Below are 25,235 nucleotides of genomic sequence, written 5' to 3'. Positions count from 1 at the left end.
CAAAACTTAAAATGGCCATAACTTTTGCTTCGGGTATCAGAATGATTATTATTATATATGCATTTGGGGTAGAAAAAAATTTCCCATACTATATTAATTGGCAAAGCCGGTTAGGGTCTCCCAAACTCGAAAAATCAGCTGTTTACTAAGTTTTTTTTATTTTTCAAGTATTATTGTCCTATTTTTCTAAACTTTTCTTAAGTAGTTTTCATAATTAGACTTTGAATTTTTGTTTGAAATTTTTTGTGCTATCTTTGCATGATTTTAGGGTGTTGCTCACAAAATTTCAGCTCATTTGGATATCATTTGACTATAGTTGTAGTTTTAACCCTCCCCTGGTGCTTGTTTGAGAACACATTATTTGCTTCATATAGTGCATGACTAGGGGCAATCCAGGTGATTTACAACCCTTTGATCTTGAAATAGATAGAACATTTCATAGATTAGTTAGGCATAGTGTGCATCCTGATCATTCTGTGCATTTTGAGCATTGTGAGCATTTTGAGCATTCTGAGTATTTTGTTACTAGTGATTCTAAATATTCTGATTTTGAGCATTCAACTACTAATTTTCATATTGAGAACATGACTCAACCTCGACCTCATGAGAGGACTCTTAGGGAGATGGCTGCACCTGATTTCACTTATGAAAGCTTGTGCATTCAATATCCTGATGAGGATGTTTCATATGTTCTCAAGACTGGACTAATACATTTGCTGCCCAAGTTTCATGGTCTTACAGGTGAAGATCCTGATAAGCATCTTAAGGAGTTCCATATTGTTTGTTCCACCATGAAGCCCCCTGATGTCCAAGAAGATCATATCTTTCTAAAGACTTTTCCTCATTCTCTAGAGGGAGTGGCAAAAGATTGGCTATACTACCTTGCTCCCAGGTCCATTTTCAGCTAGGATGACCTTAAGAGGGTATTCTTGGAGAAATTCTTCCCTGCATCTAGGACCACTGCCATCAGAAAAGACATTTCAGGCATCAGGCAACTTAGTGGAGAGAGCTTGTATGAGTACTGGGAAAGATTCAAGAAATTGTGTGCAAGTTGTCCTCACCACCAGATTTCTGAGCAACTCTTTCTTCAATATTTCTATGAGGGACTTAGTAACATGGAGAGGAGTATGATTGATGCTGCCAGTGGTAGAGCTCTTGGTGATATGACCCCTGTTGAGGCTAGGAATTTGATTGAGAAGATGGCTTCCAACTCCCAACAATTCAGAGCAAGAAATGATGTTATTGTCCTTAGAGGAGTCCATGAGGTGGCCACGAATTCATCTTCATCTACTGAAAATAAAAAGCTTGAGGGAAAACTTGATGCCTTGGTCAACCTAGTAACTCAGCTTGCCATGAATCAGAAATCTGCACCTGTTGCTAGAGTCTATGGTCTATGTTCTTCTGCATATCACCATATAGATCTTTGTCCTTCTTTGCAGCAATTTGGAGTCAATGAGCAACCTGAAGCTTATGCTGCAAACATTTATAATAGACCCCCTCAGCAGCAAAACCAACAACAGTAGAATAATTATGATCTTTCAAGCAACAGATACAATCCAGGTTGGAGAAATCATCTAAATCTGAGATGGGCAAGTCCCCCACAACAACAACAGCCTGTCCCTCCTTTCCAGAATGCTGCTAGTCCAAGCAAGCCATATGTTCCTCCTCCAATACAGCAGCAGCAATAGCAGTAGTCACAACAAAGACAACAAGCAACTGAGGCTCCTCCTCAACCTTCCTTAGAAGAGTTAGTGAGGCAAATGACCATCCAGAATATGCAATTTTAGCAAGAGACAAGAGCCTCCATTCAGAGTCTGACAAACCAGATGGGGCAGATGGCTATCAGTTGAACCAAGCTCAGTCCCAAAATTCTGACAAATTTCCTTCACAAACTGTGCAGAATCCGAAAAATATGAGTGCCATCACCTTGAGATCTGGAAACCAAATTCAAGTGCCTGCAGCAGTAGCAGCACCTGCACCTGAACCTGTCAAGGTTCATTCTACACCTGAAAAAGAGGATGAGATAGTTGCACAAAAGAGAAAGCTTCCTAACAAAAATTTTCATGCAGGTGGACCTTCTTCTAGTAATTATGACTTACCGCAGCCTCCTATCCCTCTTCCATTCCCACCTAGAGCAATTCCAAACAAAAAAATGGAAGAAGCGGAAAAGGAGATCTTAGAGACCTTCAGGAAAGTAGAGGTGAACATACCTCTGCTAGATGCCATCAAGCAGATTCCAAGATATGCCAAGTCTATAAAGGAACTGTGCACCCACAAAAGGAAGCTCAAAGGTAATGAAAGAATTAGAATGGGCAGAAATGTGTCAGCATTGATAGGTAAATCTGTTCCTCACATTCCTGAGAAATGTAAGGACCCAAGTACTTTCTGTATACCTTGCATTATTGGTAACAGTAAATTTAAGAATGCCATGCTAGATCTAGGAGCACCAGTTAGTGTCATGCCTCTGTCCATTTTCAATTCTTTATCTCTTGAACCTTTGCAATCTACAGATGTGGTGATTCATTTGGCAAATAGAAGTGTTGCTTACCCCGCAGGTTTCATAGAGGATGTGCTAGTTCGGGTTGGTGAACTTATTTTTCCTGTTGATTTTTATGTTCTTAATATGGAAGAGGGATTTTCCCATGGTTTAGTTCCAATTATTTTAGGAAGGCCATTTATGAAAACAGCCCGAACTAAGATAAATGTTTATGCTGGCACATTGTCTATGGAATTTGGTGATATTGTTGTTCATTTTAACATTCTTGATGCCATGATACATCCATCTGAGGATCATTCTGTATTTCGTGCTGAGATAATTGATCATATATGTTTGATTTTGATTCTATTCTTAATGGTAGGAAACATCCATTTTTATTTGATCTGCATACTTGTCATTCCTTATTCATTGAATCTGAATCTGAGTTTGAATTTGATCATGTATCTGATTTTTATGCTGAGAATGAATCTGAATTTGAGTCTGGTTCTGATTTTCTGGGTGTTGTACCTCTTGATGTTGATTTTTTAGAGTCAGAATGCATTAACCATGTTGCAGGAAGTACATATACTTCTGACTTGCTTTATGAGGTACAGGCTGAGGAACCTTCTTCTTCTCCTACCCTGGTTCCTCCCACTGTTTAGCCACCACCCACACCAGAGTTGAAGCCCTTACCAGCAACCCTTAAATACGCTTACTTGGAGGACAAGGAAAAATTTCCAGTGATCATCTCTGCTAGTTCTCAAGAAGCACAAGAAATCCATTGGATGGACTTTAGCAGACATTCCTAGTATTAGTCCATCTACCTACATGCATAGGATACTTTTAGAGGATGGAGCTAAGCCAGTGAGGCAGCCACAGCGGCGACTCAACCCTGTCATTCTAGATGTGGTGAAAAAGGAGGTGACCAAGCTCTTACAAGCTAGAATCATCTACCCCATTTCTGACTGCCAGTGGGTGAGTCCAGTCCAAGTGGTTCCTAAGAAGACAGGCCTCACAGTAATTAAGAATGAAAGGGATGAGCTTATCCCCACAAAAGTGCAGAACAACTGGCGAGTCTGCATTGATTATAGGAGGCTGAACCAGGTAACCAGAAAATATCATTTTCTCCTGCCATTCATTGATCAAATGCTTGAGCGCTTGGTAGGTAAGTCTCATTATTGTTTTCTTGATGGTTTTTCTGGTTATTTACAAATTCATATTGCTCCTGAGGATCGAGAAAAGACCACATTCACCTGTCCCTTTGGCACTTTTGCCTATAGGAGGATGCCCTTTGGCATATGCAACGCCCCTAGCACCTTCCAGCGGTGTATGCTTAGCATTTTCAGTGACTTTTTAGAGAGTTACATAGAGGTGTTTATGGATAATTTTACTGTTTATGGATCCTCTTTTTATACTTGTTTGGATAGTCTGGATAGAGTTCTTAGTAGATGCATTGAAACTAACCTTGTGTTGAATTTTGAAAAATGTCACTTCATGGTAGAACAAGGTATAGTTTTAGGGCATATCATTTCTAGTAGGGGCATAGAGGTAGACCCTGCAAAAATAGATGTTATTTCACAATTGCCTTACCCCTCTTGCGTACGAGAGGTTCGTTCTTTTCTTGGTCATGCAGGGTTTTATAAGCGCTTTATCAAGGATTTTAGCAAAGTGGCCTTTCCACTATCCAATCTGTTGCAAAAGGAGGTGGAGTTTGATTTTGATGACCGATGCAAAGAGGCTTTTGATTGCCTCAAGCGTGCGGTGACTACCACCCCTATCATTTAGGCACCTGATTGGACAACCCCATTTGAGCTAATGTGCGATGCATCCAATTACGCATTAGGGGTTGTCCTTGCTCAAAAGATTGATAAGCTACCTCGGGTGATCTACTATGCTTTGAGAACTTTGGATGCTGCTCAAGCAAATTACACTACCACAGAGAATGAGCTATTAGCGATAGTTTTTGCTCTTGAGAAATTTCGTTCATATTTACTTGGTACTCGTGTTATTTTTTATACTGACCATGCAGCTCTGAAGTATCTGTTGAAGAAGGATGAATCAAAGCCTAGATTGATCAGGTGGATGCTTTAGCTCCAAGAGTTTGATTCGGAGATCCGTGATCGGAGCGGTGCACAGAACCTTGTGGTTGACCATCTAAGTAGGATTGATCGTGTGTTTGAGGACTCACCCATTTGGGATGATTTTTCGGATGACCATTTGTACTTTCTGTATAGTATTTCCGATTCCTTCCCCACTCCCTGGTTTGTTAATATTCTGAATTATTTGGTTGCTTCTATTTTTCCTCCCTTGGCATCTAAAGCTCAAAATGATAAAATTAAAAGCGATGCTAAGCATTATATTTGGGATGACCCTTATTTGTTGAAGTTGTGCAGTGACCAGGTTATTAGGAGATGCATTCCAAACCATGAGATTGACTCAGTCCTGCAATTTTGTCATTCTTCTGCACCAGGTGGCCATCTTGGCATACAGAGGACAGCTCGCAAGGTGCTTGACTGTGGTTTCTATTGGCCCACCATCTTCAAGGATGCGTGGAGAATCTGTAGCACTTGTGAGTCTTGTCAGAGAGCAGGCAGCTCACTTTTATGGAGACAACAAATGCCTCAACAACCCATGTTATTTTGTGAGGTGTTTGATGTATGGGGTATAGATTTTATGGGGCCTTTCCCTGTCTCTTTTGGTTTTGTTTATATTCTCCTTGCTATTGATTATGTTTCAAAATGGGTGGAAGCCAAACCCACCAGAACTAACGATGCTAAGGTTGTTGTGGATTTTGTTAGATCTAATTTGTTTTACAGGTTTGGAGTCCCTAGAGCCATCATTAGTGATCAAGGCACCCATTTTTGTAACAGATCCATGTATGCCTTGCTCAAAAAGTATGGGGTCATGCACAGAATTTCCACACCTTACCACCCCCAAACTAATGGGTAGGCTGAGATTTCAAATAGGGAGATAAAAAGGATCTTAGAGAAGATTGTGCAGCCGAACAGAAAAGATTGGAGCACCAGGCTGGATGATGCTCTTTGGGCGCATAGGACTGCCTACAAAGCACCCATAGGAATGTCGCCTTATCGGGTTGTCTTTGGCAAGGCATGCCATCTTCCTGTAGCGATAGAGCACAAAGCCTACTGGGCTATAAAGACCTGCAACTTCTCTATTGATCGGGCAGGAGAGGAAAAGAAGTTGCAACTAAGTGAGCTAGATGAGATCCGTTTAGAAGCCTATGAGAATTCCAAATTCTACAAGGAGAAGACCAAGAAGTTCCATGATAGTTTGATCGCTAAGAAGGACTTCGTGGTTAGACAGAAAGTTTTATTGTATAACTCTAGGCTTGGACACATGAGTGGTAAGTTGAGGTCAAAGTGGATTGGTCCTTTTGTGGTGACCAATGTTTTTCCTTATGGTACAATTGAGATCAAAAGTGAATCCACAGATAAGAGCTTCAAGGTCAATGGACACCAGCTGAAACCATTCCTCACAAATCCCTCCTTAGTGGATGTAGTGGTGGAGGAGACCTCCTTACTTCACCTTACTTCTCTTCCGCCATGACTTAGGGAGTTTTCTCTTTTTTTTCTGTCTCCTTCTTTACTTTTATTGCACTTGTCCAATTTTATTGATTGTTTTGATTGCTCTTAATCTTGTGATTGTGCTACATTGAGGACAATGTGTTGTTTTAGTGGGGGGGTATTGTTCTTTAATTTTGTTGATTTTGTTGGGTATTCTAGATTAATTTTGTTGGGTTTTCTAGTTTAATTTTGTTGATTTTGGTTTTATGTTTTATGTACAACATTGCATGTTTCTCTTTGAATTATAAGTTATGTACAGGTAATGGGTAATTGTTTTTGAAATAGGAGTTTCTTGGCATTTTGTGAATTGTAATCCTTGTTTTTCTCTGCATGTCAAGTTAGTTTTGAAAGTTCGAATTGGAAGTGATAGATTTACCCTTGGTGAGAATTTGAGCCATCATCATCTATTTTATTCGGTGTGTTTTGCCCCATTGATTGCTTGCACAATAGCCTTGGCTTGACTCTTGTTGATACTTATTGCTTCACATGCATGTTGGGAGATGATTTAGGCATTTTGTTCTTATAAGCCTCTAGCAAAATGAGCCTACCTTGAATTAATTCCTTTGATAGCCCCTTTGGGCCTATGTTCCCATTTTCTTTGTTTTGAAGCTCATTACAAGCCTTAAGTGAAAAACCATGATCTCACCCTACCCTTAAGGAATTTTGGAGCTTTGGAATTGTTTTGGGAATAAGTGTGGGGGGGTATGTTTCATTGGATAATATGTTTTTGTTGGTCATGCTTGATGATGTATTTTGGCAATGCTTGATGTATATACATATATTGCCTAATTGTTGCTTTATTTTTCAATTGCTACTGTTCACGTTAAAAAAAAACAGAAAAAGAATGAAGTTGAATACATGAGGTCTTGGTTTGAAGACTTGGATTGGTTTGAGGACTTGGTTGACTTTGTTTTTGGGTTTACTTTTTATGATTAATTTTTAATTTTGGTTTTGGGGTTTACTACTTTTTCTTAGTTCTCACTTATTCCCCAATTGCTCCTCTATTCCTTTGGGTTTTAGCTACTTATCCCATACTTTCCTCTACCTTGTCCTTGGCCCCATTACAACCTTAAAAGACCTTTTGATCCTCATATGCATGTGTTTGTGGTGTGGTTGTCAATTTTAGAGTCTTGCCAAGTCTATGTGGTTTTTTTTTTCATGGGTGCTCTGAGAGTAAACAGTAGCCTAGACACTTGAGAGATAGAGTGCATATCTTATGAGGCTTTATCACTTTTCATTCTTGAGCTGATTGACTATCTTGCCATGTTTGAGATGCTTGGATGATTTTCATTACTGTCTTGATTCTCTAACTCTCTATGTGTTGGATGTTGCCCATTCCTTTCATTCCTTGAGATTCAGTGAGAAATATGTAATTGTTTTTGTGTTTGTTTGTTTCTCTTTAATGTCTCTGGATTTGTTCCTTGCTTTGCTTTTTGATTTTGCCCAGGAGTGCAAAAGGCTAAGTGTGGGGGGATTTGATGTGTCATTATTTTCTCCTATTTCTTAACCCTTTTTGTCACCATTTTAATTAATGATTAGCCTTAATTGTCAAATTAATTATGCAGTTTTATCATTTGGGCCTACTTGACTAATTTTGTGTTTTTAATTTAATTTCAGGAGAATTATAAGCAATTGGGCTTGAATCCGGAATTGGGCTTGGACTTGAAGAGGGAAAACAATTTTATTTTATCAAATCTTATCTTATCCAAATTTTATTTCATCTAGATTTTATTTCGTCCAGATTTTATTTCATCAAATCTTATCTTATCTTGTCCAGATTTTATTTTATTTCATTTGTGGTCTTGGACTTAAAATAGATTTGTAAGCTTTGGGGATGAAGACCTATATAACAGCACTAGGGTTTTAGTTTAGGGAGTTTTGGAGAGAGGAGAATAATTTTAGGGTTTTGGCAATTCCAGTTTTTATTAGTGTTCATGCACACTGTTCATGTAGAATAAAATTCGTTTTCTGCAATTTCGTTTCTGCTTCAATCTACAATTTCGTTTTCTGCTGATTAATGGAAGGCTAAGTCTCCAACATTGTTTTCTCTTGAGGATCAAGCACAGCTCTCTTTGAGGTTTTGTTATTACTATTGAATACTGATCAATTTTTCCTCTTCACCAATTGCTCTATATTTGTTGCTATTAATCCATGCATGCTTAGTGCTTGATTAATTGTCTCTGCGCTTAGTTTATGTTCATGCTTAATGATCAGTTTCGTTCATGATTAATTGGTGTATGTGTTGCTTAATCACATAATGACAGCCTTATGTTAATTTTCGCTTAGTAATTTAATTTAGGGTTGGATTAAGTGGTTGAACTGATTAGGGATAAATCCTCGTAACCTAGGATAAGAGACTTGCTTGTGAATCAAGAGATAACAACATGTTTTAATTCTGTTATTTTCTAATTAAAATTTGCTTGCCGTTTAATTTACAAAAACAAACAAGCCCCCCCCCCCCCCAATTTGTTACTATTGTATCACTATCTGTTATGAATGTTTGGTTGACCATTGCTCATTGGGAGACGACCTAGGATCACTTACTAGATACTGCATTTTTAATGTTTATTTGATTTGGGTACGGCCTCGATTAGTCACTAAAATAAAATCAATTTCATAAAAACACAACTTTTATAACATCTCATTTTCAAGGGTATTTCAAAGGAAACATAAAAACATCCAAGAATGGTGACCAAATCACAAAAGATACAAAGATAGGCTCTATCTAACTAGGAGAAGGCATAGAAATCCCGATTACCTTGAAGAAACCACAAAGGGAGGGTTGAAGACTTTGTTTTCTACTAAATCCTCGAGTTAAGTTTCAAAGATTTTGCTCTGATTAAAGTGCTCCTCTCTGTGTGGTGGTTCGGGGGCAAGCAGTAGTGGCTTGTGGTGGTCACCGGTGGTCGTGGGATGAGTTAGGGTTTAGGGGAAGAAGAAGAGTGAAAAATGAGTTTTTTGGCATTGATGGACGTATTAATAATTTGCAAGACTCGCTTAGCGAGCTCATCTCACTAAGCGAAATTCAACTTTTGGCGCTGAATGTGACATTTTGTGTTGAGCAAAATTTCTCTACTGGCAAGAATTGCACTCAGTGCGTTGGTTTAGTTGAGCAAATTATTTCCTATGGGTGGAATTGCGCTTAGTGAGCGGGTTGTAGAAGCAAAGCTTCATGGTGAATCAAAGGTGATTCAAAGGTGTTTTGATGATAACAATGATGATAACAAAAGATGATGACAAAGGTGATGACAAAAAGTTCAAAGATCAATCAAAGAACAACTCAAGTGAATCAAATATCAATCAAAGAACAACTCAAGTAAATCAAGAAGAATTCAAGACTCAAGAAGAAATTTTAGAGTCAAGAATCAAGATTCAAGGTTCAAGATCTCAAGAATCAAGATCAAGATTCAAGAATCAAGAGAAGGCTTAATCAAGATAAGTATGAAAAGTTTTTCTCAAAAATTGAGTAGCACATGATTTTTCTCAAAACATGTTTACCAAAGAGTTTTTACTCTCTGGTAATCGATTACCAGATTGTTGTAATCGATTACCAGTGGCAAAATTGTTTTAAAAAAAGTTTTCAAATTGAATTTACAACGTTCCAATTAATTTCAAAATGTTGTAATCGATTACAATGTTTTGGTAATCGATTACTAGTTCCTTTGAACATTGAAATTCAAATTCAAATGTGAAGAGTCACATCCTTTCACATAAAAGCTTTGTGTAATCGATTACACTTATTTGGTAATCGATTACCAGTTCCTTTGAACATTGAAATTCAAATTCAAATGTGAAGAGTCACATCCTTTCACATAAAAGCTTTGTGTAATCGATTACACTTATTTGGTAATCGATTACCAGTGACTGTTTTTGATAAATCAAAAGATGTAACTCTTCAAAAAGGTTTTGACTTTTTCAAATTGGTTTTAAGTGTTTCTAAAAGTTATAACTCTTCTAAATGGTCTTCTTGACCAGACATGAAGAGTCTATAAAAGCAAGGCTTTGTTTTGCATTTTCATTCATTCATTCAATACTTTTACACTTATTTCATATAATCCTTTACAAGCCTTGAATCTCTTTGAACTTCTTCTTCTTCTTTGTACCAAAAGCTTTCTGAAGTTTTCTGGTTTTCTAAACCTTGAAAACTTGTGCTATTCATCTTTTCATTCCCTTCTCCCTTTTCCAAAAAGAATTCGCCAAGGACTAACCGCCTAAATTCTTTTTGTGTCTCTCTTCTCCCTTTTCCAAAAGAACGAAGGACTAACCGCCTGAATTCTTTTGTGTCTCCCTTTTCCCTTGTCAGAGAATTCAAAACGACACAGTCTGAGAATTCTTTGGATTCTTCCCTTTCCCTAATACAAAAGTGTTCAAAGGACTAACTGCCTGAGAATTCTTTTGTATCCCCATTCACAAAGTATCAAAGGTTTAACAGCCTGAGATCTTTGTCTTAACACATTGGAGGGTACATCCTTTGTGGTACAAGTAGAGGGTACATCTACTTGGGTTTGACTGAGAACAAGAGAGGGTACATCTCTTGTGGATAAGTTCTAGTGGAGGGTACATCCACTAGGTTCAAAGAGAACAAGGGAGGGTACATCCCTTGTGGATCTTTGCTTGTAAAAGGATTTTTACAAGGTTGAAAGAAATCTCAAGGACCGCAGGTCGCTTGGGGACTGGATGTAGGCACGGGTTGTTGTCGAACCAATATAAAAACTCTTGTGTGTTTGTTTCCTTCTTCCCTACTCTTTTACTTTTCGCTGTGCATTTAATTTCCGCTTTTACTTTCTGTTAAGTTTCTCTTCTACTCCATATTCTCTTAACAACATAAGTAAAAGCCTTAGAAGAGTAATTTTTTAATTAGTAAAGGTTTAGGAATAATTAATTCAACCCCCTTCTTAATTATTCTGAGGCCACTCGATCCAACACGGGTCTTGCTAAGTGAGTTGTCTAAAAATTTTATTTTGTAAATCCCAATGGTCAAAACATGCAGACCTGGGTTTCAAACCTACAGTCCAATTTTGAAGGCGATTCAATGGTTAACGAGTCCAAGATCGTGGTTTTACCGAAACAAATTTTGGGTCAATCTCGAAATCACACAGTTACAACATAGATCAATGAAACTCCACATATACTAACATCCATACCAAGCAGTTGCACATGGATAATTCAAACAACACTTCAACTAATCCAAATTAATCAAATAATCAAATAACACAAGAAATACATCAAACATCTATTTTCAGTTATTGAAATTTCAGGGTGTTACAAGCAACATATTAAAACCTCCTTTAAATCTAAAGATTTTGTTTCCACTTCCAGACCATTACAACTGTTGCACATGGATATGTTTGGACCAACTAAAACATTGAGTCTAGGAGGTATGAAATATGGTGGTCATAGCCGATGACTATTCAAGATATACATGGGTATACTTCCTTGCACATAAACATGAGTCTTTTAAGGCCTTTGAAATATTCTATAAGAGAGTTCAAAATGAAAAAGGTTTATGTATCTCTTCTATCAGAAGTGACCATGTGACTGAGTTTGAAAATGTTGAGTTTAGATCATTACGTGAAAAGAATGATATTTTCCACTACTCTTCTTCATCGAGAACACCTCAACAAAATGGGGTAGTTGAAAGGAAAAATATAACTCTACAAGAAATGCATATGACCATGCTCTATGAAAAGCCACTCCTTGAGCACTTATGGAAAGGAGAAATAAACACATGCAGGTTGCTATGTTAAAAAACATAATATTGATCAAACCTTTGATTAAAAAGACTCAACACCAAGGAAGACCCAATATTTCATTCTTTCATCCTCTTGGATGTGAGTGTTTTATCCTCAACACCAAAGATCAACTTGCTAAATTGATTCAAAGGTAGATAAAGTGAAGTGACAAAAATACCACAAGAAGGGTGGGTTGAAAATAAACAAGTTTCTAATATAAGTTCAAAATGAGACAATTCAGAATGAAGAATTGTTCTAAGCTTAGAACGAAAATGCATGCAATTATGGAAAAAATTTCTTTCAGAGTTCAGAGATCTTATTTCAAAAAGGTTGTTTATTTGAAAATACTTTGACAAACTAAGCTCAATTTTATGTGTATTTGTGAAAGGTTTGTCTATTTTAAAGATCAACAAAACTAGTAGATAAATCTGTTCAAAAATTAGTGCAATGAGAAGGAAGGATAAGAGTGCACAATGATTTTTATACTGGTTCACCCTAACCTTGAGCTTTGTCTTATCCTAGCCCTTCAAGATGAGATTTCATTAACTCAAGCAGTCATTGTTGGACCAATAACCACTAGATTTCAACAACCTGCCACTACTCCCATTGGACTTCCAACCTAGCCTCAACTAGACCAATAACACTGGATTTTGACCTTGCCAACAATTGTTGGAGTTACAATATCAAAGGGATTCTATGTTTTAGACTGCACATATACAAATTTTCACCTCACAAAGGTTTTCTGCTTAGGAAAATGAGATTGAAGAATCTTGTATCTCTTAGCTTAGGTTTTGATTTTTATCTTTTTACGTGCCAAAACATATTTTATAGGTGTGGCATTGTATTGAGTGTTCTATTTAGGCATGTGTGTGCTTAGAATACTTTTATAACTTCTACATGCTTAAGGATAATCATTCATGATGACTTGGTGCATAAGGTTTTGGAAGAAAAGCAAGTTTTTCATAGTGTAATCAAGTACCAATTAGTGTAATCAATCACAAGGTGAAAAGACTAGCACAAGAATTGACTTCTATTGAGATTTTGCCTTAGTTCATCGAATTAATCGATTACCAAATACAATATTTGATTACCAAGCTTGTTTCAAGAGAAGTTAAAGGCTATGTGAAATGAAATAATCAATTGCCACATATTGTAATCGATTACAATGCTTCTAAAATGCTTAGCTTTCTCTCTATGTATTGAATTAATCGATTATTGTTTCTTGTAATTGATTACTTTGGGTCACACAAGAAACAAGAGCTCTCTGTCAAATTAAGATAATTGATTGCCACATAGTGTAATTGGTTACCATGATTCTGGAAATGCAAAACAAGGGTATTTTAATCGAATTAATCAATTACGGGTGTTGGTAATCGATTAAAACTATTTTATTAGTTAAAACTTTAAGTATCCCATTTGTTCTTTCTCATTAGTGGCTCTTGTTATGATCTTGCCTTTTGAAAAATACTTTATGAGAGTCATCTACAGAATGTTTTCTGCATATCTTCAAGAGAGTCAAGTTGATCAAGGATCATCCATTATTCATCATGGGATGATCATCTATAGGAAAGCCTAAAAAAGTTGTGATTTGCACATTGAAGGTGTATTCAATTCCATTCTGATTTCTTTGTAGATTTTAATCTTGGTTAGTGTAACATCCCTTTTTTTAAGAATTTATTTAAGAATATATATATTATTTTATTAAATATTTTATGTTATTTATTTTTTTAGAAAATAATAATAATTAAATTATGTTGGGTTAAATGCTTTTCGATCTTTGGTCTTGGGAAGCCCAATTCTACTCTTCCATTTTTTATTTCTTTGTAGATTTTAATATTGGTTAGTGTAACATCCCTTTTTTTTAAGAAAAATATTTTAAAAAATATATTAGTTTTATTAAATATTTTATGTTATTTGTTTGTTAGAAAATAATAATAATAAAATTATGTTGGGTTAAATGTTTTTGGGTCTTTAGTCTTGGAAAACCCAATTCAACTTCTGAAAATCTAGTATGCTCCTTACACCATCTCTTTTTGCTCTCTTTGGGGTACGTGCCATTAGAATCACAAACGGAGGAGGGAGAGGAAATATAGTAGATTGTCATTTTTGCCATTTTGCTAGGAGGAACACATAATTGAGGTAAGGGGGAGTGGGTTATCTCTTTCTCTTCTATTGTCTATGATCCAAATTTATGTTCATCACTTAGATTCAATTGGACAGATTATGAATTTGTTGTTATGATTTAATCACGTAAGTGTTTGATTGTATTTTTGAATTTGTAGGAATTTTGATGAATTACATTTAGAAAAAAATGATACACTGGTATGGTTTCTAATTAAATATTTGAATTATTTTATCTTTGCAATTTCGTTGGTTGTTATTTGTAGAGCATCTTAACTTTATTTTTTGGTGATAGTGTATCGCTTCTCTATCGATACACAGTGAATCCATGGGGCATAGAAATAAGAAAAAGGCATGGTCTACATTTATTCGAATCTGGCCAAAAGATTTTCTAATTTTATATGCACTGGAGCTTTTCTTTTTAGAAAGGTTGGTTTACAAGCTGGCATTTTCATGATGTCTCATGTTCGTAAGTTTATTCACGCGCAAGTTTCTTTAATAGCTAGGTTCAGTAGTTAATTTTGAGATGTCATTTCCAATATGCATATTTGAAGTTTTGATTTATTATATATATTTTTTCTTTATGTTTTTCACTGCATATAGTTTTTACATTCCAATTATATGCATGTACTTACCAAAATCCGAAGCTAGCACATGTTAGGGTGGATGTTTCTAAGGTGGGCTGTCGAACATCACACGTCAACTTTGAGAGTTGCCTTTGTTAAGAGGATAAGAGGGGGGACCTGCAGAACAAAGGACTCTAATGCTCAAGTAAGTATACGAGTTAAGAGAATGAGCAAGAACGCATTGTGAATGTATGTATATAGGTTTTTGATGAAGCCAAGTATAAGCAAACAAGATTGCTTCAAGAAACATTCAGGGTTAAGCAAATAGAGATTGCTTCAAGATTAATTCAAGGTCAAGCAAACAAGATCAAGAAAAAGATAAGGCCTTAGTTTATTTGTTAAAATAATCTCACATTGGTTGATCAGTTTTCTCCTCAAACAATTATTTTCAACAGCTAGAGGCACTGGTAATCGATTACCAAGTATTGTAATCGCTTACCAGAGACAGATTGCAAATGGGTTTTTCAAAAAGGGATTTGAAATTTGAATTTTAAATCTTGTAATCGATTACCAAATGTCTGTAATCAATTACCAATAATGACACTTCAGAAAATACTTTGAAAAGTCATTACCCTTCAAAATATAACTGTGTAATTGATTACCAGTGAGAAAATTTCAGAAAAACTTTTTGAAAAGACACATCTCTTCAAACTATTTTGAAAATGCACAATGGGCCTATATATATGTGTGTGTCTGACTTTGAAAAGTAAGAGAGAGATGATTCAGAGAACTTAATTGTCAAATTCTCTCTAAACAACTATTGGCCAAACACTTGCAAATCTATTGAGAATTCCTCTAGGAACTTCAATTTATATCATCTACTCTAAATGAGATAAATCTTCCCGTTCATCTCATAAACTCAATTGTAATCAAGAGAGCGTTTGTCTCTTGGATTGTGAGAATATTGAACACAAGGGTGAGGGATCCCCAGGTGTGTTCAAAGACTGTAAAGGATTTACAGAGATAGTGGAAAATCTTAAGTGGGCTGCTTAAGGACTGGACATAGGCACGGGAAGTGGCCGAATTAGTATAAATTGAGTTTGCATTTCTCTCTTCCCTTATCTTAGTTATTTTATTATAGTTTACTTTGTCTTTTGCAGTTAAAAGAACATTATTAAATTGATTGCTTCTTCTTCTTCTTCTTCTTCTTCTTCTTCTTCTTCTGCATTTTGAGCCTATCATATATCATTTAAAAGGGGGTTAAAATTTTTAAGTGGGAAAATTTTGATACTTAATTCACACCCCCCCCCCCCTCTTAAGTTATTGAGGCCACTTGTACAACGTATAAGAAAGTACACAAGTAGGTGTGTGTAGTGTGCTTGAGATGTGAGTGCATAGGCGTGTTTGCTCGTGTGTTGGTGTGTGTTGAGGGTTCGAGGGAACTTGGTATTTATAAGAGTGAAATTAAGTTGCGGGTCCTTGTTTGTAAGAGCTATTATACAGATAATTATCGGCTTGTAGATAATAGTCGGTAGCTTATAGATAAAGTTAGAAATAATGTATTGGTTAGAGATAATTGCTAGTAGATAATTTAACACTTACAGATAATGAGCAGCTTTTAGATAATTGAATAGCTGCCAATAGATAAAGTGATTATGGTATATTCAAATATTTAAGGGGTTAGAGATACCTTGTCTATGGGGGAACCCGGCTACTAAGGGTTGGACGTCCATGCTCCTGTGCTAGGGCTAACATGGAGGGTGGGCACGTGTCTAGAAGTGCCATGTAGGATGCCACGTGTATTTTGTTTACCCTGGACAGTACATAAGGCCCCCAAGCTCTGAGCCAGCTTGTAGGCGAAAGAGGTTGTCCAGTGTTGAAGATTGTCTGATGTCTAGGGTAGTAGTTTTGAAAAGCAGGAGGATGATGAGTTTCTTGAGCCCCAAAGCATGGACGAGTGTTGTCCCATGTCGGGTGTGGTGACCTCAACAGGTGTGAGAATTATAGGTATGTTCAACTTGTCAAGCCCCTGAGCCTGGACAAGTGTTGTCTAGGCTGCTTCTATCAAGTTTTCCAGGTTGGACATGCTTTTGGTTTTGCAGGCGAGGTGTGGCATGTCAGGTGAGGGAAGTCTCTATATTTGACAACTCTGCCCTTTTTTGATTGTTGGATGGTGCATTGAAGATAGACATTACGTTTTGTCTACTTTAAATGGAGGAGACGTTTGATTTCGGGTTACTGTTACTTTGAGTTCTTGTCTCCTTTCTCCGAAATTCCTTTGCTTCCATGCTTGCTTATTTCGAATTTCATTCTTCCCCATTCATCCTCTTTTCTAATCTTTAAGGTATTTTTCCATGATAATGTCTTCATTTTTGTGTGACTCCGCCATCGACATGGGTGGCAATGATTCTGGGGGTTCGATTCAGTAACCCCTGATGGACCGAGAGGTCATTTCCATTGGAGGTTCCTCCTTGAAGGATAATCACCATGGTGTGATAGAAAATCCTCCTCCACAGAGAGGTTGAGGGCTTCATGCCGTACTGGTGAAGGCACCTCTCGCCTCCATGGGAAGGTGCGACCTTCCGCTGCTTCCCCGACCAGGGATCAAGGAAAAATGGTGGGGACGTTAGGGCATCCCCCCATGTGCGTTGCAATCTTAGTGTTGGGTCGCCATCGTCTCTACTTGTTGTTGCTGGCTATGAGTGGGTGCAGGATGATGTTCCGAAGTATAAGTCCTCCCTCACCTCTATGGCGAGTGTTGTTGATTTGCAACGCCAGGTGAAACTGGCGAATCTTGAGGACTCCTGCAAAATGGTCGTACAAGCTTGCAGGAGTGATGACTTCCCTTTCTTGAGGGTGGCATCGGGCAATTCGCCCTTCTTTTTCATGTACAGGTGTCTGTTTGAGGTCTTGGGTTCCCTTGACCACTTTCTTGTGTGCTTTTCTCGAGCACTTGAATGTGGCCCCTTCCCAACTTCACTCGAATAGTTGGGCCATGGTGAAGGCCTTTGAAATTTTGTGCCTCTTCTTCAACATCCAGCCTGGTGTGCCGGTCTTCCTATTTTTCTTCCAAATGAAGCTGATTGGCAAGATTGGTTGGGTCTCCTTGAACAATGTATCCAAGAAGTTGTTTGAGTTCGACTCAAACATCTTTCACCACTTCAAGGATCAGTTTTTCAAGGTCCTGGCTACTGATGTCATGGCTGATGGTTTACCACTTATATTCAATAGGGACAGCGAGCCTCATTTCTCGTTCTATTAGCAATTTGACCCCACCAGGTTCAAGTCTTTTGACAAGGATCTATTGACCCTTGTGGAGAGGGTCAATAAAGCTATTCTGGAACAGTTGTCGGCCTCACTGGACATGCGGGCCATTCTATCTCTTCCTTCAGTGAATAATCCTCTCGCTGCCTTGGACAGTAAAATGCCTAACCTTGTCTTCTTTTGTGTTTAAGGTCGGTGTTGGCCTGAACTAACACTTGCATGTGTTGTTGTCACTTGTTTTGTAGGAAATATGGGCAACTTTGCTTGGAGGCCCTTGTGAAGTAGGTCGGACCTAAAGATGGAACCGTGCCACCGTTCATTGTCACTCCTGCTACTGTAGAAAAGGGTCAACCTGCTGGTGAGGTTGGTCTTGTTGTTGTTGTTGTTGAGGTCGCCCCCAATGCCCCTTCCTTTATTTTGGCAAAGAGGAAATAAGATGATGGTGTTGGGCCATCTAGCCGTAAAAATTCAAGGGCCCCTATAAGCCTTTGTATCCTAAGGCAAGCTAGAGGGCTGACGCCTGTTGCAGGTTGCTCTTCGAGTTTACAAGATCCGCCTTCAGCTCCGTCGGTCGTCGAGGCTACTACTTCTACTATTTTTGTTGTTGCTACTACTCCTACTCCTCCCCTCTTCTTGTCATACCTGTTCGGGAGGTTACTCCTACTGCTGGAGTTGATATCCCAGCTACTTCAGCCAATGCTGTTACGGCGTCTACATCCACCATTGCCACACCCTTGCTGAGTGCCAGTGTAACGACCACTAATGCTCCTATGATTTCGTCTCCTCCTTCTCCGGCGTCTACTGTGTTGGTGGTGGTGTCACCTTCCTCGTCTTCTAGTCCCCATGTTTCTTTGGACCACCTGTACACTTCCAGTGATGCAGATTCACTGTGGGGTGCCAATTACAAACTGAAGCAGAAGACCTCGGTTGACTTTGTGTCAGCCTTTGATAGAAACCTCATTCGATCAAGAGGGGTGCAAAATGCTACGGAGTCCACCAAAGTCTTCCTCCAGAGAAGTTTGGCAATTTGGAGGAGAATGGACAACGACACCAAGAGGCTTTGGGCAAGGTGTCATCCTTGGAGACAGAGGTTGCCAAATGGAGGGCTACTGCTTGCACGATTTGGAGACAGGAGCGCCCTAAGGTAGCTATTGCCACCATCACCTTCGTTGAGGCTGTAAGGTCGAACCACCAATTGTCTTCCAAGGTTGGCAGTGTCTTGGTCAAGTTGCTGCACACGAGGTTGGATAGTGATGAACTGCCCATATGTTGTAAGGGCTTGTAGGAAGAGAAAAAGAACTTGGCCGGCAAGGTGGAAGGCATCGCGGTGAAGAGGGATGAGCTTGCCAAGGTGGTTGTTAATTTAGAGGCCTAGCTTAAGGAGTTACAGTCCAAGCTGGAGGATTTTGAGCTATAGGCGAGCAAGGAGAGGGAGGCCAACAAGGAGCTTGAAGAGGAGCTTACAATGTACAAGAAGGAGGCCATGGAGCAGCATGAAAAAGGGTTTCAAAAGGCCATCAGGAAGGTCGAGTTCTTCACCAAGGATCTTGACTTGGGTCTTTTTGATCCTTTCAAGGACGCAAAGGAAGGTGTTCTTCTTAAAGAAGAAGAAATTGTTGTGAAGGAGGAGGCTACTGATGACAAGCAAGGTGAAGGGAAAGAGGCAATGATGCCCAAGTTTAGGCTGCTTTCTGTTTATTTTCTTCTTTTCTTTACTGTTGGATTTTTTCCACACAGGCCTTATTATTATGACAATTGTTATTTTTCTTCAATGCACATGCTTTTCCTTCTGTGATGAATTTTTTTCTGTATGTTATGTATGTCTTGTGTGTTTGCCTTTGTCTATGCAATGCTCTGTTACTTGTGGTAGTATGATTGAACTGCCATGATGAAGGTGAAATCTTTGATGGCACAGGAAGCAAGACCTTATTGATGTGGAGGCAAGACTTTGGTGGTCTTGTGAAATAAAAAAGTGGATGATGCAAAGTCATCTCAAGTTTAATTCTAACCTGATTAAAGGTCTTGTCGCCTATGTGATGTTGCATTCTTTCGCTTTTTTTTTGGAATAAGGAATATATATTGCCAAAAAAAAAGAACATTACAAAACAAGCCGATCCAAGATCCAGGTCCAAACTGACAAGACAAAGGCAAGCAAGACTAAATATTCATACTACAGTACATCATGAGTTTTCTATTGGTTTCTACTCTTCTAAGAATCACATTTTTTATGGTGTCATATTGAAGCTCCTTTTTCCTACCATCTTGAAATATGATCCGGTTTCTCACACACCAAATCATATACGTCGTTTCAGCCACTGCCATCTTCAACAAACTTCTTTTACAGCCTTTACCTTTCATGTTTTGCACAATCCACTTCAGCTTCTCATCCCACATAGCAGGAGTATGGTTAAAACCAATCCAATTCAATATTTTCTCCCTAACTGGTTTAATATCACTGCAGTTAAACAACAAGTGTTGACAAGTTTCCGGCATTTTGCAGAAAACACATAGCCCATCAATTGCCATACCAAATCTATTCATTCTATCTTTAGTTAACAGGCGCTTATTACAAGCCATCCACAAGGTGAAGATTGCATGAGGCCTAGCATGGTTCCCGATCAAAAGTTTTCTCCACTCTACCTGCGATTTAACACCTCTAATCACTTGATACATTTTCCTCATACTATACTTTCCAGCATCATGCATTTCCCCCCAAGCCGTAGACTGAGTCAGGAGGTTTTTATGCTTAAAAATAGCTTTCATAGTCCAAGAGCAGCTCCATCCCGGTTGGAAGTTACTGGCTTCTATATTTTTCATATAGTAAATGTGAATCCAATGAATCGACAACTTGTCTTTTTTCTCCCAAATATTCCACAGAAGTTTACCAATTGAAGCTTTATTCCAGTCCTCAAGGCCTATCAAATTTAGTCCACCAGCATATTTAGGATCACACATGTGATCCCAAGAAATAGGAGCTTTTCTACTATTGCTGCTCTTACCTGTCCAGAGAAAACTCCTACAGATCCCCTCAATATGTTTAACCACTTTCTTAGGTAAAGGAAAAATTTGAAGCCAATAGTTAGCTATGGAAAACAACACACTGTTAATTAACTGCACTCTGCCAGCATATGACAGCAGCTTAGAACTCCAGTGTTGAACTCTTCTCAGCATCTTATCTATAAGGGGTTGACAGTTACTAATAGTAAGCTTTTTACTGTCAAGAGGAACACCAAGGTACTTAAAAGGCATTGTACTAACAACAAACCTAGATTCTTGCTGCATTTGTTTCTGAATTTCTGCATCCACCCCTCCAAAGTAGACTTTACTCTTAGAATGACTAATCTGAAGACCTGTAGCAGCAGAAAACTCCTTCATTTTACTCATCAGTAAATTCATTGATCCAAGATCTCCTCTTAAAAATATAAGAATATCATCCGCAAAACACAAATTAATGATTTTCAGCTTCTCACACTTGGGGTGGTAATTGAAGTTATAGTTTGATCCAAGACCATGAAGCACCCTATAAAGGTATTCCATAACAAGAACAAAGAGAAGAGAGGAGATTGGATCTCCTTGCCTCAACCCTCTTTGGGCTTTTAAAATACCCGATGGAGTACCATTTAGGGAGAATCTGTAGGAAACTGAAGTAACACAAGCCATCACCCAGCCTATAAATTTCTGAGGGAACCCCATCTCCACCATAATATGCTGCAAAGCTTGCCAATCCACCGTGTCGTATGCCTTCTGAATATCCATTTGCACCAAGCATCTAGGAGACACATTTTTCCTACCATACCCTCTCACCAGCTCCTGAGCAAGTAATATGTTATCTTGGATATTCCTACCAGGAATAAAAGCTGATTGAGTGTCTTCCACCACACTATTTATCACATCACTCAGTCTGCTAGTCAAAATCTTCGATATCACCTTATAAATTGTGCTACAACATGATATTGGTCTCATGTCTTTGATGGTTTTTGCCTCCGGGGACTTAGGGATAAGTGAGACAATAGAGCAGTTGACAGCTTTGTACAACTTACTAGAATTAAAAAATTCCAGGATAGCATTCTGCACATCATTTTTTACAATAGGCCAGGCAGCTTTGAAAAAATGAGAAGTAAAACCATCTATACCAGGAGCTTTGGTTTCACCAATATTCACTAGAGCAATCCAAATCTCTTTTGTATCAATAGGCCTAATGAGGTGTTGAGCAAGATCCCTAGATAAGGATTTTCCATCTCTCAATATAGGGACATCAATACCTTTCAAACCATTAACTTTAGTGCCTATCAGATTTTTGTAAAAAGTCATAATTTCTTCTTCTATCCTCTCTTGAGTGCAAAGCAACGTCCCATCTAAAGCTGTCAAAGTATAAATGCCTTTATTCTTGTTTTTTTTCCTTCACAGTTGCATGGAAATAGGCATTGTTACTGTCACCAAGTTTAAGCCAATTGACTTTAGATTTTTGCATCAGAATGTCTTCTTCCATTTGGATCAGCTGAATGAATTTCTCATTCTTCCGCCTCATATCCTCCAACATCACATTATCAAATGGATTCTATTGTAGTAACATCTGGCCCTGATGTAACTCCTGTCTAGCTTTCTGGATTTGGTTTTGCATATCAGTGAATTTTCTAGACAGGGGTCTTAAAACATTTTGAAGTCTTTTGAGCTTGCACCAAAGTTTTTCCATAGCAGTCCCTCTAGTTTCCATCTGCCAACTGCTAGCAACCAGCTGCATAAAAGATGGATCCTTAGTGATACCGTTGATGAATCTAAATAAGTATCCTTTCCTAGGATTTTGAATCTGCATGCCAATTTTGATAGAGGAGTGGTCTGATATATTAGGATCAAGAACTTCATAATAGGCATCTTGGTACTTCTGAAACCAGTCAACATTACCTATAACTCTGTCAATCCTAGAGTAAATCACATCAGCAATATGCTTATTCGACCAAGTGTAATGGTTCCCTTTCATATCAGCTTCAAACAAACCCATATTAGACATCATGTTCTTAAGATCCCTAAATTCAGCCTCAACCACATGATTACCACCAATTTTGTCCTGATAAGCCAGAATATTATTGAAATCACCAATCACAATCCAAGGCCCATTCAGGTTTATCCCTATGTCTTCAATTTTATTCCACAACTCCTTTCTTCTATCCAATTGATTAAAAGCATAAATCACCAAAGCCACATACATAAGGGATTGATCCAAGGAGTAGACTTCCACATGAATGAATTGTTCACCAGTTTGAATAAGTTTCAGGTTCACTTCCCTGTGGTCCCATAACAACCAGATTCTCCCATTCTCATGTTTGTCATAGTTGTCCATATAATTCCATCTGCCACCTATTTTATTCCTTATTCTATTAGCATTCTTCATTTTAACTCTAGTCTCTAGTAAAGCCACTATAGGAACATGAAATGTACGAAGGTAGGAGCTAACCTCTTTATTCCTAGCTACCTTGTTAATGCCCCTAACATTCCAACTCACCATCATTAATCAAATGGTGTGTTCCCCTTAGGACAATCTCCAATCCTAAGGGGTGTGAAAGTGTTTGTGTTCTGGTAAGGCACAAATGAACTTTTAGGAGTATGAATCATTTCTCTTTTACCTCTTTCCATTCTTCTTGATGTAATAACAGTCCACTCTGCAGGATTCGGTTCTTGATTTGGCTCTTCTTGGTCCTTTTGTGGCTCTTCTTGCTCCTTTTGTGGTTTTTCTTGCTTTTCTTCAATCTTCTTGGCAGCCTTAGTTTCAGTTGGCTTATTTCTATTTAGTGTCTCCTCAGTTTGCTTGGTAGGTTTCCACATCTGTACTAGTTTTTTCCCAGGAACTTTCTTAATGGCACAGTCATGTCCAATCTTCAAGCATGACTGACAGTAGCTTGGTCACCATTCATATTCAATTTTTTGCTCCATGAGTTTTCCTTTGTGATCCTTGATGTCAACAGTTTCTATAGGATTTTGAGTAATATCCACTTCAACCAGGTCCCTAGCATAAGAGATTCGTAATTTCTTCGCAGTACATTCATTTGTTGTTATAGGTTTACCAATCACACTAGCTATTTTCGAAATACTCCTTTCCCCCCATAGGTGCAGTGGCAACTGAGGTAACGTTATCCAAATTGGAAGAACACGCAATAGATCTTCCTTCATCTCAAATTCAGTGGTCCATTTGCGAAGAAATACTGGTTTACCGTAAATGAAATAGGGACCTTGTTCCATAACCAGCTCCATGTCTTCCCTGTTCTTACATTTCACAATGAAGTAACCTTCATCATTGTAAAATAGTTCTGGGAGTGAAATGAAATTCTAGGTCTTCTCCATGAACTTCTTAACCGCATTCATAGACAGAGACTGTCCTAGTGCAAAGAGAATGATCGAATTCTCCTAGAATTCCAATTCCTCATAAACATCAGATTCATCTATCGTAATTTCAGCTTTACCGTTCACGAACGTTGGAGCTATGAAATCCATCGCCATTCCACGATTCAAGCTTCTATTTCCCTGAATTACCTCCACCCAAGGTTTAGGTTTTGGTTCATCTTCTCTCACCGTAGGCTTCAGTTCTTCACCACTCTTCATCATCGGAATCTCCAATTCATCCACATTGATGCAATTTTCCTCCGGCAATGTCAAAACTCCTTCAATTTCCTCAACAAGTTCCTCTATTTCAACAGTGGCTTGTGTTATGATCGTCCTTTCCACCCCTTTCCGGCGTGTTTCCGCCTGAATTCTCGGCCGGCCAACACCCCTTTAGCCCATGGTACCAAACCCTAGCAGAGCATCGTTAAGAACGAATTTTTTGTAGCAAAACATCGTTCATGGCATTCTTTCGCTTTGCAGAGCTTCTCCCCTGATGCTGGTGAGGAGTTAGTGTGATTGGCACGTGGTTGAAGAGTGTGTTTGACTTGCCCCTGTTAAGGGTTTTGCTAACTTGTCTTGGGGTAGGTTATTTTGACTTGTGAAGCCTAGACCTTAGACTAGGATCGTCAACCTATCAGGTGATAGGTCGTCTCTGCCTATGGAGCTTTTTTCCCCTAATGGTTATGAGGAGTGTGTTTGACTAGGCCCTTGTTAAGGGTTTTGCCAACCAGTCTGGGGGTAGGTCGTTTTGACCTGTGGAGCCTAAGGTTTTTGATATTCCTGCAGACTTGTATTCATGCACAGATAAATGTTAAGAATAAAAAAGATTCTCAAAGGTAGACCTTGTGTACCTTGAGTTCTTATGGAGATGGAACTTAGCAAGAGAAGGGCTCACCAAGGGTGAACCTTGGGTTTAACAAGCCTTGGACTAGGGACGTGTTTGCCTTGGGTTTTGACAAGCCTATAGAGTTGCATTGAGGCTTACCAAGGATAAGCCTTGGGTTTTGTGAACCTGTGAAACTCACCAAGGGTGGACCTTAGGTTTAACAAGCTTTGTATATGCAGCACACATGTTGTGTTCTTGCATACATGTCACTTCATGGAGTGGCACGTATTA

General features: G+C 38.4%; 1 protein-coding gene and 1 non-coding gene across 2 annotated transcripts; both read right to left on the bottom strand.

Moving 5' to 3' along the window:
• Positions 1-962: 962 nt before the first annotated feature.
• Positions 963-1,069, bottom strand: LOC113000931 (small nucleolar RNA R71). The gene has a single exon (XR_003266227.1). It is a non-coding gene; the product is annotated as a small nucleolar RNA R71 (small nucleolar RNA).
• Positions 1,070-22,301: 21,232 nt separating this feature from the next.
• On the bottom strand, positions 22,302-23,246 carry LOC102666004 (uncharacterized). The gene has a single exon (XM_006591521.1). It carries the CDS (start codon positions 23,244-23,246, stop codon positions 22,302-22,304), a length of 945 nt encoding a protein of 314 aa, XP_006591584.1.
• Between the last annotated feature and the right edge of the window lie 1,989 nt (positions 23,247-25,235).

The sequence above is a fragment of the Glycine max genome, chromosome 11 (genome assembly GCF_000004515.6).
Source record: "Glycine max cultivar Williams 82 chromosome 11, Glycine_max_v4.0, whole genome shotgun sequence".
Lineage (NCBI taxonomy): Eukaryota > Viridiplantae > Streptophyta > Magnoliopsida > Fabales > Fabaceae > Glycine > Glycine max.
This window is presented reverse-complemented; position numbering and strand designations above follow the sequence as displayed.